The 19,408-nt window shown below is 36.7% G+C and overlaps 1 protein-coding gene across 1 annotated transcript in view; it reads left to right on the top strand.

The window, feature by feature from the left end:
- Positions 1–19,408, top strand: part of TRPM7 (transient receptor potential cation channel subfamily M member 7) — a 122,138-nt gene that overhangs the window by 100,445 nt on the left and 2,285 nt on the right. The window contains exons 30-38 of the mRNA XM_082681130.1: positions 3,158–3,192; positions 5,130–5,155; positions 6,604–6,654; positions 6,741–6,806; positions 7,429–7,712; positions 7,838–7,920; positions 8,265–8,470; positions 11,080–11,131; positions 11,233–11,339. Coding sequence (XP_082537256.1) covers positions 3,158–3,192; positions 5,130–5,155; positions 6,604–6,654; positions 6,741–6,806; positions 7,429–7,712; positions 7,838–7,920; positions 8,265–8,470; positions 11,080–11,131; positions 11,233–11,339 — 910 coding nt within the window. The remainder of the gene's footprint in view (positions 1–3,157; positions 3,193–5,129; positions 5,156–6,603; positions 6,655–6,740; positions 6,807–7,428; positions 7,713–7,837; positions 7,921–8,264; positions 8,471–11,079; positions 11,132–11,232; positions 11,340–19,408) is intronic.

The following is a 19,408-nucleotide window of genomic DNA, read 5'->3' as shown; positions in this document are numbered from 1 at the left end:
CTGCCTATGCGGGGGGCACGGGTTCATGCCCCGGTCCAGGAAGATCCACATGCGGCGGAGCGGCTGGGTCCGTGAGCCATGGCTGCTGAGCCTGCGTGTCCGGAGCCTGTGCTCCGCAACGGGAGAGGCCACAACAGTGAGAGGCCCGCGTATTGCAAAAAAAAAAAATATATATTTATTAGATAAGAGCTAAAAGATGGTGATATTTTATCTGAGATTATATCTGGCTTTCAAAAAATTTTTAACATTAGAAAACTGACCTCAGTGCATAGTAGCAGTTATGGAAAAGAGTTTCTTCCTGTAGTGAATAGTCAGGAATTATTAAAGAAAAATGTATGCAGAAGAAAGAAAGGTAGGAATCTCTGTTTGAATTGAAGCTAATGATATGAAATTATTCCCAGCCAACTGGAGTAATATTTGATTTTACAAACACTCTTTAAAAGCAGACTTTGGCAACCAAGACAAATAGCTTGGGAGAAAGCAAAAACAGTTGCTCCTTTCTAGTCAAGTATAGAAATTAGTGCTCATAATTATGATCCTGGATCATCAAGAACATATTAACTTGGCCCCATCCCCCTGGACTGAATGCTACACATGTACTCACACCCTCTTGCTTGCTCCCACCCTGGCAAGCAAGGCAACCATGAGAGCCTGGAGGTTCTTCAGAAGACAAAGAAGTCATTCAACCAGGTGTTATCAGCCCCAGGTGGGGCAAGCAAAGGTGATGGAGAAGATTGCAGGAAGCTGCCAGAGCAGGCAGGGGAGAAATCCCAGGTTGTGCATAGAACTGGGCACTATAAGTGGTTCAGTGTGCGAATGGGATGTGGATTCATTTCTGTGATAAACTGAAAGGGAGACCCCTTGGATATTCCAGTCAGTGTATTTGTACACCAGGTTTGTTTTTTTTTTTATCTTATCCTGTTAGAAGCCTTTGACCTGCTGCTGCTATTGTTTCACTCATTTCCATCATCTAATGCAGAAAGGAAACAAGAGGATCTTCTAAGTCCATCAGATGCCCATTCTTTTTTTTTTTTTAAATATTACTGTATTTTTATTCATCTCATTTATGCATGTTCCTTTGTTGTGGCCACAGCAAGGGGGTTGGGGGAGAGGAAACTTTCTTCACACATGCACAAAGGTTGTGATGTTTACTGAAGATGATGGGAAAAATTTTTCGACACTCGCACCAGCTGAGGCCAGCCAGCAGTGAACCTTGGAAATGAATTCCAGTGCCCACAACCGGCCCAGCATGGGGAGTGAGGAATCCATCCCCTCCCTGGCAGTCGTACCTTGCCCAGGAACATTTGAGAAAAGTGTTGCCCAGTCTGCAGTCTATGACCCTGAGCGGAGAAATGCTCACCAGGAGGATCAGGTCCAGCAAGGAGTTCCAGCCGCCCAGTGATCCCAGTTTGCCCTGCTCACTCGCCTGCCGGTTGTCCCAGATGCCCATTCTTTTTTTCTTCTTTTTTTTTTAAAAAAATATTTATGTATTTATTTGGCTGCGTTGGGTCTTAGTTGCGGCACGCGGGATCTTCATTGCAGCGTGCGGGCTCAGTAGTTGCGGCACTCGGGCTTAGTTGCCCTGTGGCATGTGGGATCTTAGTTCCCTGACCAGGGATCGAATCCGCATCCCCTGCATTGGAAGGCGCATTCTTAACCTCTGGACCACCAGGGAAGTCCCCCAGATGCCCATTCTTATTAAAACATTTTAGAAGCCTGAAGAAAAGAAAAAAAGAACATATTAACCATATTAACTTATAGTGTGCTATAAGGAGATAGATTGTATTATTAAAAATCATTTTATTAAAAAAATTATTTCAGTGGGAAGGGTGTTTAGTGAACGCAGAGTTTCACAGTAACAAATCCTCCTTTCTGGAAGGACTCATCCTGAACCTAAGCTGCACAGTTTTGCTACAAATAAGGTTCCATTGAAGATGACCTCACAATGTCAAATTACAAAACTTGTCGGAGCCAGCTTATACAAACATATTAGATCTCTGACAACTTGAGATAGTAGAATTATTGGTTACAGATTATAAGTCTGATTAAAACCATTAAAAAGTATTATAAATATTTCTAAAAAAGAAAAGATATTACTCAGAAATACTGGAAAATTTGGGAAAAAATAAAAAATCTCAGTTGGGGGTTTCTGTGGTGGCGCAGTGGTTGAGAATTTGCTTGCCAATGCAGGGGACATGGGTTCGAGCCCTGGTCCAGGAAGATCTCACATGCCATGGAGCAACTAAGCCCGTGTGCCACAAATACTGAGCCTGCGTGCCTAGAGCCCGTGCTCCTCAACAAGAGAAGCCACCGCAATGAGAAGCCCGTGCACTGCAACAAAGAGTAGTTCCTGCTCGCCACAACTAGATAAAAGCCCGCACGTAGCAACAAAGACCCAAAGCAGCCAAAAATAAAATAAGTTAATTAAAAAAAAAAAAATCTCGGTGGCGGTTAAAATAACAGATTGGGCACAGCTGAATGGAGAATTTTGCTAAATTGGACCACAATGTAACATAGAATTATAATTAGGTGGAAAATGTGTTAAGCGTAAAGAGATGGAAAAATATCTCTAAATTGGCCTTGAGAGAGTAGACAATTTGAAGAGATTATAAATGACTTAGAATTTTCCAAATTGATGAAATATATGAAGATTCAAATTCAGGAAGCATAAGTTCCAAAGTGGGGAGGTAAAAATAAATCCACACCTAGAAAAATAATTATAAAGCTGCAGAATAAAGCCCACCACGTACACACACAAAAGGGCGTCAATGAAATATGCCTGTTATTAGTGATTTCTTTGTCACAGTTTGCATGATTTTAATTTTTATCTTTATACTTTGATGTGTTTTGGCACCAGGCACATTTTTTTTTTAGAGTCATAGAAACAAATATGTATTTTAAGAAAATAAAATTGTCAGCAGACAATTACAATTATGTTGTAGGAAATAACACTCATGAAATTGTTTTTTCTACCTTGTGGAATGGCCTTATGGTAGCTTTTATACCAGTTTTTTATTCAGTTGTATAAAACAAATTCATATTAACTTTTCAACCCTTCATTCATCAAACATGTAGGATACAAAACAGATAAACAGTTATGCTTTATCCTAGAGACTTTTTTCTTTAACTTTCTGTTTGTGTTTGTTTCTGACTAAAGGATTGGCTACAAGATAGACCATCAAATAGAGAAATGTAAGTAAGCCTTTTCTCATCGTTAGTGTGAAAAGTATCATAGGTATTGAATGTTGTTTTTTTCCTGCTCTTTGCATCATCTTTTTTAACACTTCTTGAAATTATTGCTGATTATTTATTTTGTGATCTCCTGTCTTTACATAGAAGAGATTGGGGAATCATTTATTATAAGTTAATGTATATATTTTAATTTATGATTTTATATAGTTACATTAGTCGTATTATAACCACAACTCAAATAAAATTTTCATTATAATGATACAGTTATGATTTTATTATTTAGTCCTGTTTCCAACTTGCTTTTGAATAAACTTGTTCAACAACTTAGTTTGACACTTTAGCTAATAATTTCTCTGCCCATCGTTCTAATCAACAAGCCTTTCTTCTGCTTTTGGGAAGCACTTTGATAATTAGAGCAGTAATACACAGTGTACATTAGAAAGCCTGCATATAGGAAGCTCCACGAGAAAGCTGATGTGATAATCCAGAACCAAAAGTAGAAACAAAAGGCAATCTTACAAGTAGTCATCCCCAGAAAGTGAAAATTTTCAGTACAGATTAAACATAACGATAAAGAAGAATCAAAGATAATCTCTGTTTTCCAGCCTCGAAATTAGTATTTTAGGATTCCAAAGGACATTAAAAAAGAGTAATTAAAAAAGTAATCTTGTTTTGACACCCATTTGATACTAGAAGCATGGTAAAGTTACTCTCCAATGTGAACTGCTTGAGAAGGGAAGCCAATTTGAGGGAATTTATTATATATTATATAGTGTTTTCCCTATTTCCTTCTCTGTATCAGAAATAGATGTGAATATATGGAGAAGAGAATAAACCAGGTGCTATGTGGGTATGCAGTTGTTCAAATTGTGGAGGTATCCTGGCCCTGAATGGCATTTGGAAGATCTATTTATAATCAGACCTCTTCAGAGAATAATGTCTTTTATAAGTAGAACTGTAGGATGGAAATGCAGAATCAGTACTTAAAGTTGATGTTAATTCGGCTAACAAGAGAACTTTGAGTTACAGAATGCTGACCCATAGAAGTACCCAGAAAGGTGGAGTTGGTCAGTACTCTTTGGGTGTGCTAACAGTGGTTTATCAGCAGTAGACAAAGGGCTGATGCTAGGGTCAAAGTATTTCCTATAGGAAATATTGATGTTACTAAGGTGAAAGTCAACGGGAAATATTAGGATCAGATAGAATGTAAGAGCTCGAAAGAGATTACCAAGGTCTCCTACTCAAGTGGTTCTTTCTAGATCTAGTCCTTTTAGTCCTGAGCAAGGCCACATAACTGCATAATGGGAGAGCTAAGCTTCTAATCTATTTTTCTTGATTCCCATTCCCCTTTCCTTTCCACTACACTTGTCTCTAATTTGCACTGGAATCTTTGGGATTAATAGAACCTACACTTGGTACCAGTATATGTTGTTATAAATAAACATATTCACATTGGAAAAAAATTTTTTTCAACATTAGCAATTGAATTTTGCAAAATGATATACAATTGCTGTTCTCTCTGTTCTTTGCCCATCAGTTCTGTTGAAGTATTTTTAGAATCCTGCAAAGTCATTTCAAGGCATTATTAAAGTACTGGAATGAATCTTCACAAATAGAGGAGTCATGGAATATTTTACTGTATTAGTACTGAACCTTCAGTTTGGCATCAAACTACTACTAATATTTATGTAGGCATAAATTGGAGGTAAAAGTTGTTGATAAAGTATATGCATATGGATTTATACATATCCGTATATGAATTTGGTACAAGCTTAAGGGAAGTGGCAAATATTCAAACAAAAGTGAATCTGAATCTCAGAATTCCTTTAATAATGTTATATTAAATAACAGTAACTTCATAAAATAAAAAATTTTGTGGTAGCCAAAACTAATTTTAAGTTACTAAAATTGTAATATATTTTTTGTTGTTTCTTTAGGCCATCTGAAGAAGGAACGTTGAATGGTGAGTCTGTGTGGTAGATTTAATGCGAAAAACTGAGGATTGTATATGATCTACTTCAGCAAATACTACATTGTCCTAAGTAAGAAATTTTAGACTTCATATTTGAAAAAGCCAAGGTAGTAGAAAGTTCTCCCTTCAGCTTGTTTCTCTTCATTATAAGTGTTTCACAAATACAAGAACTCACCGTGTGAATGATGATCGTTTTACAAAAGTCTCCCCACTCCCCTTTATCCTTGCTACCCAGGTTGCTTCTTCCCTTATATTCCGTGTGTTAGTGAATGGTACTTTTTCAGTCAGCTAAGTGAAACCTGAGCAGGAGGTATTCTTGACCCCCTTGACCTAGCACTCACAAAGCCCTCTTCCTCTGAGATATCCTTCAACCTTTCTTCAACCAGGAGACATTTGGTACCCCTCCTCTACAGTCCTGTATTGTGTGCATGTGTGAGAACACTATATTTTATACTTCTCACACAATGATACAACTGTTAACTAGCTTTCTTCTGCAAGACGATAGGTTCTTTTTCATTTATATTCTAGAAACTTAACACGTAGCAGGTTCAATTTATTCTCCTGGTTCAATTTATTCTCCATCTTTCTCAGTACAGTTAAAAAGTGAAGTCCTCGGGAGTTCCCTGGTGGCCTAGTGGTTAGGATTCCAGGCTTTCACTGCCATGGCCCCAGGTTCAATCCCTGTTTGGGGAACTGAGATCCTGCAAGCTGCACGGTGTGGCCAAAAAATAAAAAAGTGAAGTCCTGAGCTTCCCTGGTGGTGCAGTGGTTGAGAGTCCGCCTGCCAATGGCAGGGGACAAGAGTTCGTGTCCCGGTCCGGGAAGATCCCACATGCCGTGGAGCGGCTGGGCCCGTGAGCCATGGCTGCTGGGCCTGCGCGTCTGGAGCCTGTGCTCCGCAACGGAAGAAGCCACAACAGTGAGAGGCCTGCGTACCGCAAAAAAAAAAAAAAAAAAGTGAAGTCCTCACAGAAACTAACACAACATTGTAAATCACCTATACCTCAATAAAAAAATTAAAAAAAGTAAAGTCCTCAGATATACTTAGAAATGGAAGAGGGGCTTTTTTGTTATTTTATATCTTCTCATGGTCAACCCATTAAAATGGTTACAGGGCTACAGCCCCACACCCCAAAGGTCTGACACTTTTCTTTTTGAGTAGGGAATAAGGGAAGAATGCAGTTTATAACAGGAGAGTGTGAACCATCATGTGCTTTTTCCCTTCCAGGTGTCATACTACACAGTTACCACTAATCTGGCATAATGAAATAGGGTAATAAAGCACATGATGGACATAATTTATTACTTGTTTTTTTCTGTTTTTGTGAACAGAGCTTACATGAAGGAAACTTGGGATGATTAAATGAGAATGCTTGAACAAAAATTTATGCTGCATTAGTACTTTTAAAAGGGTCTCATTTGTTTATTTACCATTTTAGGTCTTGCTTCTCCATTTAAACCAGTTATGGATACAAATTACTATTACTCAGGTTAGTAATAGTAAATATTAAAAGCAAAATTTAGTAGTTCTTTGAGCTTTTAGGGATTTCATTATTTCTCTCTCATTTTTATGCAGCTGTGGAAAGAAATAACTTGATGAGATTATCCCAGAGCATTCCATTTACACCTGTGCCTCCAAGAGGTAAATCCAAAAAGTAAAGAAATAAGAGGGAAAATAAACCCTTAATTAACATGTGGTTTTAACTGTAATATAGAACATGGGTGGTGACAGAAAGAGGAAGGATCACATTAAGAATTGTTAATTTCATATAAATTTTAATCAGTCTGATTACTACAAGATTCAGGTATGTTTAAACTGAAGGAAGCATCAGAAGTATTGATTTTCTCTCTTTCTGGCATATCGGAAGCAGTGGTGTATTTTAATTCAGAAAAGCTCTTGATCCGTAGTTTAGCAATGAAAGCGTTAATAAATTGATATCACAGGGTTTGTGGAACAGATCTAACCTCCTTTTAAAAAGTTTAGCTTAGAAGTGTTTAGACGTCTAATTGCTTTCTAAAAGTTTTTCTCGAAAATGTTCATGATTTCAAAAATGCTTATTATTACCAAATACAGGTGAATTTAGAGATACTAGATCCTTGGTTTCTGAGTATTTCTTGCCCTTAAACTTCTTTTATAAAACTACAACTTGGTCCATCTCATATTCTGTTCCTCACTTAATCTTAACCAAAGATACCTGCCAATTTCTACCTTGTGATTTTCAGAGTCATACTTTGACCTTAAAATATGTCTATTCATGTTGCAGGTGAGCCTGTCACAGTGTATCGCTTGGAAGAGAGTTCTCCCAACATACTGAATAACAGCATGTCTTCGTGGTCACAGCTAGGCCTCTGTGCCAAAATAGAGTTTTTAAGTAAAGAGGAGATGGGAGGAGGTTTACGAAGAGCTGTCAAAGTACAGTGTACTTGGTCAGAACATGATATCCTCAAATCAGGACATCTTTATATTATCAAATCTTTTCTTCCTGAGGTGGTTAATACATGGTCAAGTATTTATAAAGAAGATACAGTTCTGCATCTTTGTCTTAGAGTAAGTGCTAGTGAATGCATACAGTGAAGCATTATTTGAGCTTCATGTTTTCACTTCTAAAGTATGATAAATCAAGTAATCTTAATTTCAGTGTTGAATGAGGGTTTCTTTTTTCTGTTCTGTAGGAAATTCAACAACAGAGAGCAGCACAAAAGCTCACATTTGCCTTCAACCAAATGAAACCCAAATCCATACCATATTCTCCAAGGTAAATCTCTTAAAATTTTTGAGATCTTTTAGTGTTATGTGGATAGCATTCTCTTTTGACCTTCATTATTGATGCTATTTCATTATTTACCCATTTTAAAGATGGTTTAGAATTTTATTAAGAAAACTACTAGTATAGGATAAAATGACTAAATTGAGCAGGAACCTTTCTGAGGGCACTGAACTTGAGTTGAACAATGTGAATAAGTGTAGGTGGTTGCAGAGCTGAAAGAATTATATATGGCATAGATTGTGTATTGGTTAAGATTAAATCAATAAAAATTGTCATTCGGTTGTTTATCATAAAAAAAACTACTAGTAATATTTATAACTGTTTTTCATAAGGTTCCTTGAAGTTTTCCTGCTGTATTGCCATTCAGCAGGACAGTGGTTCGCTGTGGAAGAATGTATGACTGGAGAATTTAGAAAATACAACAACAATAATGGTGATGAGATTATTCCAACAAATACACTGGAAGAGATCATGCTAGCCTTTAGCCATTGGACTTATGAATATACAAGAGGGGAGTTACTGGTACTTGATTTACAAGGTAAATTTATTAAAATATTGCTAAAAGGGAATTATACATTAGGTTCTCATCTATTCATGTGTTATGAGCAATATACAGAAATCTGCTAATTTATGGATAGGTAAAATCTTAGGTCAGCAGAAGCTGTTAAAAAAGCAAGTCAATAACAGCCATAGTATATAGCTATCAGGGCCCTGAAGAGTGAGATGCTATCTTAATTGTTACTTAGGTAATACAGATGTTTTAATAAGCAAAATCATGTGAAATCCCCTATTCCACTCATAGATCTGTAGCCTTAATTTCTTTAAAAGTATAAAGACCATTTCTTTAAAACAATAACAACTATCTGTATTGTTCCTGGTGTTTATGTTATCTATTACTGTGAACTAAACTACCTAATAGTGGATTAAAACAACCATTTTGCTTGCTTACACTTCTTTGGTTAAGGAATTTGGGGATGGCTCGTCTGTACTGTCCCCTTGGAGGGGTTGAATGGCTGGAGACTAGTTTGGACAGCTTGACTGGAGCCAAATGTCTTAGGTCTCTGTTCAAGACAGCTGAATTCCTCAGTTCACCACAAAGTGATTTTTCCACATGGCTGGGTAGCTTGGACTTTTTGTAGCATGGTTTCAGGTAATTAGACTTCTTACATGACAGCTGGCTTCCTCCAGAGAGAAAGCAGAAACTCTTAGGTTAGGACCAGAATGGGCCCACATCCCTTCTGCCACATTTTACCGGTCAAGGTAAGTTATAAGGACAGCTCAGATTCAAGAGGTAGGGAATAGATTCAAGCACTTGGAAGGTAGAGCAGCATGTATACAAGGAGGGGAAAACTGAGCATAGCCATCTTTGTAGACAGATTCCTTCATACATGTAAAAGGGAGAAAAAAAAGAAATTATGACTAGGAGAGAGCAGTGATTTGCTTAGAGTAATATTTATGCAGCTTCACAGCAGGGTCAAAGAAAAATGAAATTGAGCAAATTGCCACCTCTGCCTGGATGACACTTTCACATTATAGTTTCATTTTTTTTTTGCCCCTAAAGAGCAGCTTTAATTTCAAATGTCAACATAGACCAGATTTCAAATCACATAAAAACAATTGTTTAGAATATTTATCACTTGATGACTTCTTTCATTATATAGATACTCCCAAATATAAACAATTTGTTGAAAAGCAAACAGTTGGTATTGATTTTCAATACCAACTCAAGAAAGAAAATCTGTGTAAAAATAGCTATCCTTTTTTCAGTAAATTCATCATTTTACATAAATGATTAAGTGATATATATAGTGAAATTTCTGATGTATATTATTAGACGGGCTAGTCCATCTTCAAATATGCCTAGGAAGTGAGGCCAAACTGTTAATTAAAAGATGGCAGTTATTTTTAACAAGCAGAGTAATAGTGATGTTCTCTACAAAATTAATGTGTTCATGGAGCCATTTTTTTCATAGAAATATTTTAGACAGTTACTACAAACAAGTTAAACAATATAGAAATATATAAAGAACAAAATGTTCCCATCTTTACTGTTCCTCTACCTTTGTGAAGACAAATTACAAATTTTTAAACTTACTTTTAATCATTTTGTGTTGTGATTTTCCTCCAGCTGGAATCATGCTATATATATGTATGTGTGTGTGTGTATTTCACTTTTTTTTTTTCTACCTAATAATACATGATGGCCATCTTCTGGATCATTATTGATAAATCTGAGGCATTCCTTTTAACAGCTGTAGTATGGAGGCATAGCATGATTTACATCCTCTATTATGAGACAGTCACCCTATTTTTAGTTTTAGAGATGAGTACAATTTCAATAGCAACGGCCAGGTTACTTTTCCAAAACGTTATGTGAATTCATACTCAGCACTGTGAGCACTCATCACTGCGCCCATTTCTTCGCCATCTCTTCATTACTGAATATTTACTTAATCTTTGCCAATCTGAGTAGAAATTAGACTCATGTTTTAATTCTAGCTTTTTCTATTGTGAAATTCTACCCGTTTTATTAGGTTTCATTCTAATGGGTTAAATATTTTATGATTATTCAAATATCAGTAGTTGTTCTTTATACGAATGAATAGATGAGACTGAAAAGATTTAACCACACTTTTAACACCTCTGGAGAGGGCTGGAGGTGAAGGAAGATGTTCACAATCTTACTCTTTATGTAATCTAAATCTTTTGCAAGAAAATGTATTTATATGTTAGCCTGTGATTTTAAAAAATCCAAAAGACTTGTAAAATGACCTATAGATCATGCCTTCGTGTATCTAATTGTTCTTCACTAACTAAGGTGAAACAAGGGCAAATTGTAAATAAGGAGATATTTACTTCCCGCTTGGGCTTGTTGCATCAGAAACTGGTGTCACCAGGAGATTACATGCCTACCTACCTATTCTGACATTTAACTGTTGTTCATGTCAAAGGAGCTGTGTTTGTTCCTAGTGCAATGTTGAGGTCATAAGTCAAGTTATGAAATATCAAGAGTGAAAAACCTATCCTCTTTTGAATAATTTAACGTCATGTAATGGTTGATGATGCTATAGAATCTCTTGTGACTTTTTATTATGTATTTATATCAATTATATAATAAAATTGTCTTTTTAATATATACATATAAAGGTGTGGGTGAAAATTTGACTGACCCATCTGTGATAAAGGCAGAAGAAAAGAGGTAATAAGTTTTAATAATTTCATTAAGACATTTTTGTAATTTCAAATTCTACATTTCTATTTTCATTAACTGACTTTTTCTTTTAACTACCAATTCCACAGATCCTGTGATATGGTTTTTGGCCCAGCAAACCTAGGAGAAGATGCAATAAAAAACTTCAGAGCAAAACATCACTGTAATTCTTGCTGTAGAAAGCTTAAACTTCCAGGTAAGCATTTTCTTAATCAGTATAATATATAAATTGTTAGCAAAGTTAATTACTACAGAACTTCATAAGGCCAGAAGCATAAATACATATTTTTGGTTATAAATGGATCTTTCGTTTATTACTTATAAAAACACAAAGTCCATTCACTTAATACATATTTATTATGTGTCTGCTGGATGCCAGGAATTGTGTTAGATATTAACAATGCACAGTGAACAAGACAAACATGGTCCCTGCACTTGGTGGAGTTTAGCCAGGTCTTGGATACTGACAAGATTAACAGAGAATTATAGGACTATCATAAATGCCAAGCAGAAAAAATAGAACAGGTAAGCAAATCACCTAACACAAACTTAGAAGTCAGGGAATGCTACCTGGGGAACTAACAGATTTGCCTAAAACTGAAGGATGAATAGACTTTCAAGTTAGCCTGGAAAAGAGTTGGGAAAAGAGTATTCTGTGAAACTGGAAGAGGAACTGAAGATACAGTCTCTCACGATAGTAACTTCATCTTATATTCGAAGAATTACAAGTTATTATTGAATCGTAAGTTGTATCACAAACCAGTTGTTCTCACCCTTTGGTGTGTGTCAGAATCCCCTGTGGAACTTTTTCAAAATTACAGGTGCCTGTCACTCACCCTTGAGCTGTATTTTTAAAAGTCCCTCTCATTATGACCAATAATATAGTAGTAGTTAAGAGCTTGGACCTGGGAGCCAGACTCCAGGGCCTCAGAGAACACCTACATCATAGAGGTTTGTTGTTCTTTGTTTGTTTGAGGATTAAATTAGTTGGTATTTGTGACGTACTTAGAACAGTGACAGGCACATAGTAAGCATGTTAATACTACTATCTGTAAATTTTTAAAAATTGTTCATTATTAATAGATACAGAAATTATTTATTTTTGTATATTGACCTTGTATTCTGTGTTCTTGCTAAACTCACTTCTAGGAGGTTTTTGTTTGTTTGGTTCTTGTTTACTGTTTGTAAATTCCTTGGAATTTTCTGGGTAGACAATAGAGACAGTTTTATTACTTCCTTTCCAATCTGTATGCCTTTTATTTCTTTTTCTTGACTTTTTGTAATGGCAAGGAATTCAAGTACAATGTTGAATAGGAGTAGTGAGAGTAGACTAATCTTCCATGCCTCATTTCTTGAAGACGCTTATCCTAAATGTTCACTGAATTTGTCAGATGTCTTTTCTGCATCTATTTGTATGATCATTTGGTTTTTCTTCAGCTGGTTAGTATTACATCAAATTACATTGATTGACTTTTTAAACGTTGAGCCAGTCTTGTATTCTGAGGACAAACTCCACTTTGTCATGGTATATTTTATATATATATATATATATATATATATATATATATAATATAATTATTATATTATTATAATATATATATATTGCTGTTGTTGTTGTGCTGGGTCTTTGTTGTGGCAGGCGGGCTTCTTAGTTGCAGCTCACGGGCTCCTTAGTTTCAGCATGTGAACTCTTAGTTGCAGCATGCATGTGGGATCTAGTTCCCTGACCAGGGATTGAACCCGGATCCCCTGCATTGGGAGTGCAGAGTCTTCACCACTGTGCCACCAGGGAAGTCCCTGTCACGGTATATTATCTTTTTTATGTGTTGTTGGGTTCAATTTTCTAATATTTGTTGATGATTTTTATATCTATGTTCATGAAGAATATTGGTCTATGGGGTTTTTTTCCTTGTACTGTCTTTGTCTTGTTTGGTGTCAGGATAATACTGACCTTAAAAATAAGTTTTAAGTGTTTATACCTCTTTTGTTTTGGGGAATAGATTGTATAGAATTGATATTATCCCAACTTCAAATGTTTGACAGAATTGTCTAGCAAAACCATCTCAGTCTGAAGTTTTGTCAGATGCTTTTTAATTTTTAGTTTTTTAAAATAGTTGTCAGTTTCTTGAGTGAGTTTTAGTAGTTTGTGTCTTTCGGGGAATTGGTCCATTTTATTTTTTTTTTCCACTTTCATTGAGAAATAATTGATATACATATCTATAAGTTTAGAGTGGATAGCATGATGGTTTGATTTACATATATTGTGAAATGATTACCACACTAGATTAAGCTAACATCCATCTTCTTGTATAGATAGAATAAAAAGAAAGAAAAAAAATGTTTTTCCTCACGATAACTCTTAGTATTTATTCTCTTAACAGCTTTCCTGTATATCATACAACAGTGTTAGCTGTAGTCACCATGTTGTACATTACGTCCGTAGTACTTATTTATCTTATAACTGGAAGTTTGTACCTTTTTTTTTTTTTTTTGCGGTACGTGGGCCTCTCACTGTTGTGGCCTCTCCCGTTGTGGAGCACAGGCTCCGGACGCGCAGGCTCAGCAGCCATGGCTTGCGGGCCCAGCCGCTCCGTGGCATGTGGGATCTTCCCAGACCGGGGCACGAACCCGTGTCCCCTGCATCAGCAGGCGGACTCTCAACCACTGTGCCACCAGGGAAGCCCGGAAATTTGTACCTTTTGACCACCTTCCTCCAGTTCTCCCTCCCCTCACCCCTCTACCTCTGGTAACCACAAGTCATCTGTTTCTGTGAGTTTGTTTGTTTTTTTAGGTTCCATGTATAAGTGAGATCATACAATATTTGTCTTCATTTTATTTAAATTGTCAAACTTATGGACATAGAGTCAATGATACCATCATCTTATTTTTTTTTGTCTGTGGGGGGGTCTGTGGTGAATCCCATCTTTCATTAGGGTAATTTGTGCTTTTTGTTTTTTTGGTCAGTGTGGCTAAGGTGTATCAGTTTTATTGATACTTTCGAAGAACCACTTTCTGTTTTCATTGTTTTACTCTATTTTCTGTTGTCAGTTTCATTGATTTATTCTCTATTATTTCCATGTTTCTGATTGCTTTGGATTTAGTTTGTTTTTTCTCTAGTTTGTTAGGGTAAAAATTTAAAATATTCATTTGAGACTTTTTCTCTAACAAAACATTTTAGTGCTGTAAATTTTCGTCTAAGCATTGTGTTAGCTGCATCCCACAAATTTTGGTATTTAAAAAAAATTTTTTTGGTATGTTTTAGTTTTGTTTTTATTTTTTAAATATTTCTTATTTCCTTTGAGATTTCTTCTTTGACCTATGGATTAATTACAGGTGTCTTTTTTTGTTTGTTTATTTTTGGCTGCATTGGGTCTTCATTGCTATGCACGGGCTTTCTCTAGTTGTGGCGAGTGGGGGCTACTCTAAATTGTGGTGTGCGGGCTTCTCATTGTGGTGGCTTCTCTTGTTGTAGAGCGGGGCTCTAGGTGCGCGGGCTTCAGTAGTTGCAGTACGCAGGCTCAGTAGTTGTAGCTCACAGGCTCTAGAGCGCAGATTGAGCAGTGGTGGTACACGGGCTTAGTTGCTCTGCGGCCTGTGGGATCTTCTCAGACTAGGGCTCAAACCCATGTCCCTTGCATTGTCAGGTGGATTCTTAACCACTGGGCCACCAGGGAAGTCCCAATGAAGGAAAGTTTTTTGATAGTGTTGTTCTGGTTTTTAATATCCTTGCTGATTTTCTGTCTATTCTATTTATTACTTAGAAGAAAGTTCTCTAAGTATAATTGTTGATTTATCTGCTTTGCTTTCAGTTCTATCAATTTTTCCTGCATGTATTTTGAAGCTTTGCTCTTAGATACATACAGATTTACAGTTGTTATGACTTCTTGGTGATTTAATTTTTATTAAATTAATGCCATGGTAATTCTCCTTGTTCTAAAGTCTGCTTTGTCTGATATTAACATAGCTTGTGATTAGTGGTTTCATCAGGTATCTTTTCCCATTCTTTTTACCTGTATATATTAATTCTATTTAAAGTGGTTTTCTTGTAGACAGCATATAGTTAGTTCCTAGGTTTAATTTGTTTTTTAAAATCTAACCATTTCCATCTTATAATAGTTGTTTTAGACCCTTTACATTTAATGTAATTATTGATATGGTTAGATTTTGATCTGCTGTTTTATTGTTTTCTGTTTGATGTCTCTGGTTTGGTTTTTTTGTTGTTTTCTCCACCCCACATCCCACAGCCCTCGCTCTGTTCTAGTATTCTGTTTTATCTTTATGTTTAGTTTTTTTAGTGGTTGATCTTAGTTCCCCTTACCTAAGAATGTATTTCGCTTTCATTCCTGAAGGGTATTTTCACTGGATCTAGAATTTTAGGTTGACATTTCTTTCTTTCAGCACTTAAAAAATGTTCTGCTGTCTTCTAGCCTCTGTTATTTATGATGAAAACTCCAGTCATTTGAATTGTTCTTCCCTTATACATGATGTATCATTATAATCTATCTTCTTTCAAGATTTATTCTTTATTTTTGGTTTTGAGCAGTTTGATTCTGTGGTTATGTTAACTGTAGTTAGCAGTTATGTCTAGTTGTAGCTTTCTCTGAGTTTATCCTGTTTCAGTTTTACTAAGCTTCTTGAATTTGCCAATTTATGACTTTTATCACATTTGGGGAGTTTTTAGCTATTAGTTCATCAAATATTTGTCCGCATCAATCTCTTCTCTTTCTGGACTCTCATAAAAAGAATGTTAGACCTTTTGATATTGTCACCCAGGAACTTGTGGCTCTGATTACTTCCTTAAAAATTAATTTTTTTCTTTAGTTCAGATTGGATAATTTCTATTGATCTACACACAAATTCACTGACTCCTCATTCTTTATTTCTTCATTCTGCTATTAAGCTCATACACTGGATTTTTTATTTCAGTTATATTTTTCAGTACTATAATTTCCTGTTGGTCTTTTTATACTGATTATTTCTCTGCTGAAAACTTATTTTTCCTTTCATTTCAAGTCTGTTTGTCCTGCGTCATAGAGTATGGTTCTAGTAGTTTAAAGTCTTTTAATTATTCTACCATCTGAGTAACCTTGGGATTGGCTTCTCTTGGTTGTCTTTTTCTTTGAGAATCTTTGAAATGTTCCTGTTTGTTGTATCTCTAGTGATTTTAGAATGTGTCCTGGATATTTTGAATATTATGTTATAAGATTTTTGAGGTCTTATTAAAAATCCTCTATAGAGAATTTTGAATCCTTGAGATTTTTGGTGTTAGTAGGCAATCAACTCAGTTAAATTCAGTTCACAAGTCCCAGTCTGTTTTCTGTGTGGCTGTCCCTCTACTGTCAGTTTAGTTTTTAAAGCCTTTGCATTATTAATCAGGTCTCTCTCACATGTATGTCAAACAAGGGCAAGTCTGGGACACAAGTGAAGGTCTGCACCATAGTTTAGTTCTCAAAGCCTATGCTATGCCATCTTTCCATATATGTGCCACTCAAGCCTGAGTCTGGGATTTCATACATAAATTTAGGATATCTCTCTCTCCATTTTCCTCCTCTCCATGATTTCTTCCATACTTTGTGACTCCCGGGGGCCTCTTCTTTCCTTTTTTTTTTTTTTCGGTACACTGACTAGAAAGCCAGGATTTTGGCATCCCTGCGCTGTCACACACATTCTTCAACTAGGTCTGTTTCTGGTGCTGAAAATAATACTTTTTGGATCATAGAGGTACCTATTCTCAGTTCTTCTGGTCAGAGAGAAGGGTTTTCTCTTGGAGTTGTAGGTTCTTGCCCAACTGCCACCACTGTAGGAATGCCTCTTCATGACCAGGGCTTAGGTAAAGGGCAGAAGAGCAAAAAGAATAATTAAAAAGAGGGAATTCCCCTCAACATTTTCCATCCCACAGGGTCCTCCTTCCTTATCCTGTGGCCAGAAGGTCTTGGAGCTTTTTGTGTCCATGCTCACTGTATGTTTCTATGATTGAGCTATTTTCAAGTCTAAGCCCAGAAATAAGAGATGGGAAAAAAACAGGAAGCTCACCACCATATAAATCGTTCTTCAAGTTCTGATTTCCTTCTCCTATATGTCTGCTGTTACTTTTCAGAAATCTGAGATAGTTGCTTTATGTATCATGTTTTTACTTGTAATCAGTTTTTATTTGTAAGCAGTGAGAGAGAGAGAGGATGGAATATGCTTAGTCCATTTAAGCCAGAAGTAGAACACACAATGATGAATTTAACAGGCAGCCCAGATATAATTTTTATTTAGTTTTGATACAATGCAATATTTAATAGCATATCTGCTTTTTAAATTGTCATTTAAAGGATTTTACAGCTTGGAAGTGACCTTAAAAGCAACCCAGTCCAAGTCCATCATTTTACAGAACATAAAATAAGAGTTTACATGATTTGCCCATGGTTACACCATTAGTTAACAGCATTATAATTGTGAATTGAATTATAATTGTGTTTGAATTATAATTGTGTTTCTGTCCATTGTTCTTTGTGTACACTTCAGCTACAAATTAATTTGCATTCCCTAAGGCCTTACTGGCAAAGTCTTGAATTTAAAATTTATCAAAAATTGTTCATACTGGGGCTTCCCTTGTCACGCAGTGGTAGAGAGTCCGCCTGCCGATGCAGGGGACACGGGTTTGTGCCCCAGTCCGGGAAGATCCCACATGCCGCGGAGCGGCTGGGCCCGTGAGCCATGGCCGCTGAGCCTGCGCGTCCGGAGCCTGTGCTCCGCAACAGGAGAGGCCACAACAGTGAGAGGCCCGCATATTGCAAAAAAAAAAAATTGTTCATACTGTAGCAAATATGTATTTGGATCATTGAATATAGACTATTACTGAAATTAAAATTAACAGTTCATATTCTGAGTGTTAGTTCTATTGTACATGGAGATAAAAGTATAAGGGTATATACACGACTATGGTTTGTTTATAAAGTATAAATTTGATACTACTGCATTGTTTTCCAGTTCTGCAACCATTGTCATATATGTCTATTACTCCATGAGTTCATCCTATTCCATAGCTATAAAGGCAGTCTACATCCTGATAGTACCAAATTTAACTGAAGACTAACTTCTTTCCTGAGCTCCTGTTTCTATATTGAGTTTCCTACATTGCTACTTGAATTACTTTTAAGTAACACTTTCACTCCAGAACTCTTGACTTTCATTTTCCACCCCTACCCACGAAATTCTGCTTCCCTGTCTCATTAATGGTTACCCAGTTGCTCAGGCTCAAAACCTAAAAGCTAGCCAGTTCCTTTGTTCTCTTACTTTTTGTTTGTTTTTTTGCGGTACGCGGGCCTCTCACTGTCACAGTCTCTCCCGCCGCGGAGCACAGGCTCCCGACGCGCAGGCCCAGCGGCCACAGATCACGGGCCCAGCCACTCCGCGGCACGTGGGATCCTCCCGGACCGGGGTGCGAACACACGCCCCCTGCATCGGCAGGCAGACTCTCAACCACTGCGCCACCAGGGAAGCCCTGTTCTCTTACTTTTCATAACCAATCTGTCAAATTCTGTCTGCTCAAATTCTGAAATCTCCCTAGAATTTTTCAATTTCTCTTCATCGTCGTTGCCACCATTTTGTTTCCTGGATTCTTACCAGTAGCCCTCTAACAAGACTTCATGTGACAATTGGAATGGTCATTTTAAACAAATTTGATTACATTCTTCCCTTAAGACTTCTTAATACCTTCCAGTGGGTTTTCACCGTAATCTATACTTAGTTTGCAAACCATGAATCAGAGGTCAGCAAACTTTTCTGTAAAAGGCAAACAAAGGAAGTATACATTTTAGGCTTTGTGGGCCATATGGCCTGTGTCACAGCTACCCAACTCTCCCATTGTAGTACAAAAACAGCCATAGACAATCTGTAAACAAATTTCTATGGTTGCATTCCAGTAAAACTATTTACAAAAACAAATAGGCCAGATTTGGCGCACAGGCTGTAGTTTGACAACTGCTGACTGTTAATGATTGTTTGACCTCATTTTCTCCTAGTCTTTCCCTCATTCACTACATGCAAACCATGCTGCTTCTTGCCATTCTTGGAACACACCAAGTCCATTTCCTTTTTGCAGTCCGCAGTTAACTTTCTCTGCATAGAGTACTCTTCCTGGGACTTTGATAGGTCATTTCTTAGTATTCAGATCTTATATGTTACCTCCTGTGGCTTTTCTGCCCAGCCCTATCTAAAAGAATCACCTCATACCGTCTCCCACCTGACCCTCATCACACTATTTTCTTCAAAGCACTT

Source organism: Grampus griseus (assembly GCF_964374135.1).
Source record: "Grampus griseus genome assembly, chromosome: 2".
NCBI lineage: Eukaryota > Metazoa > Chordata > Mammalia > Artiodactyla > Delphinidae > Grampus > Grampus griseus.
The sequence above is the reverse complement of the archived record's forward strand: the minus strand, read 5'-3'. Positions and strand labels throughout refer to the sequence as shown.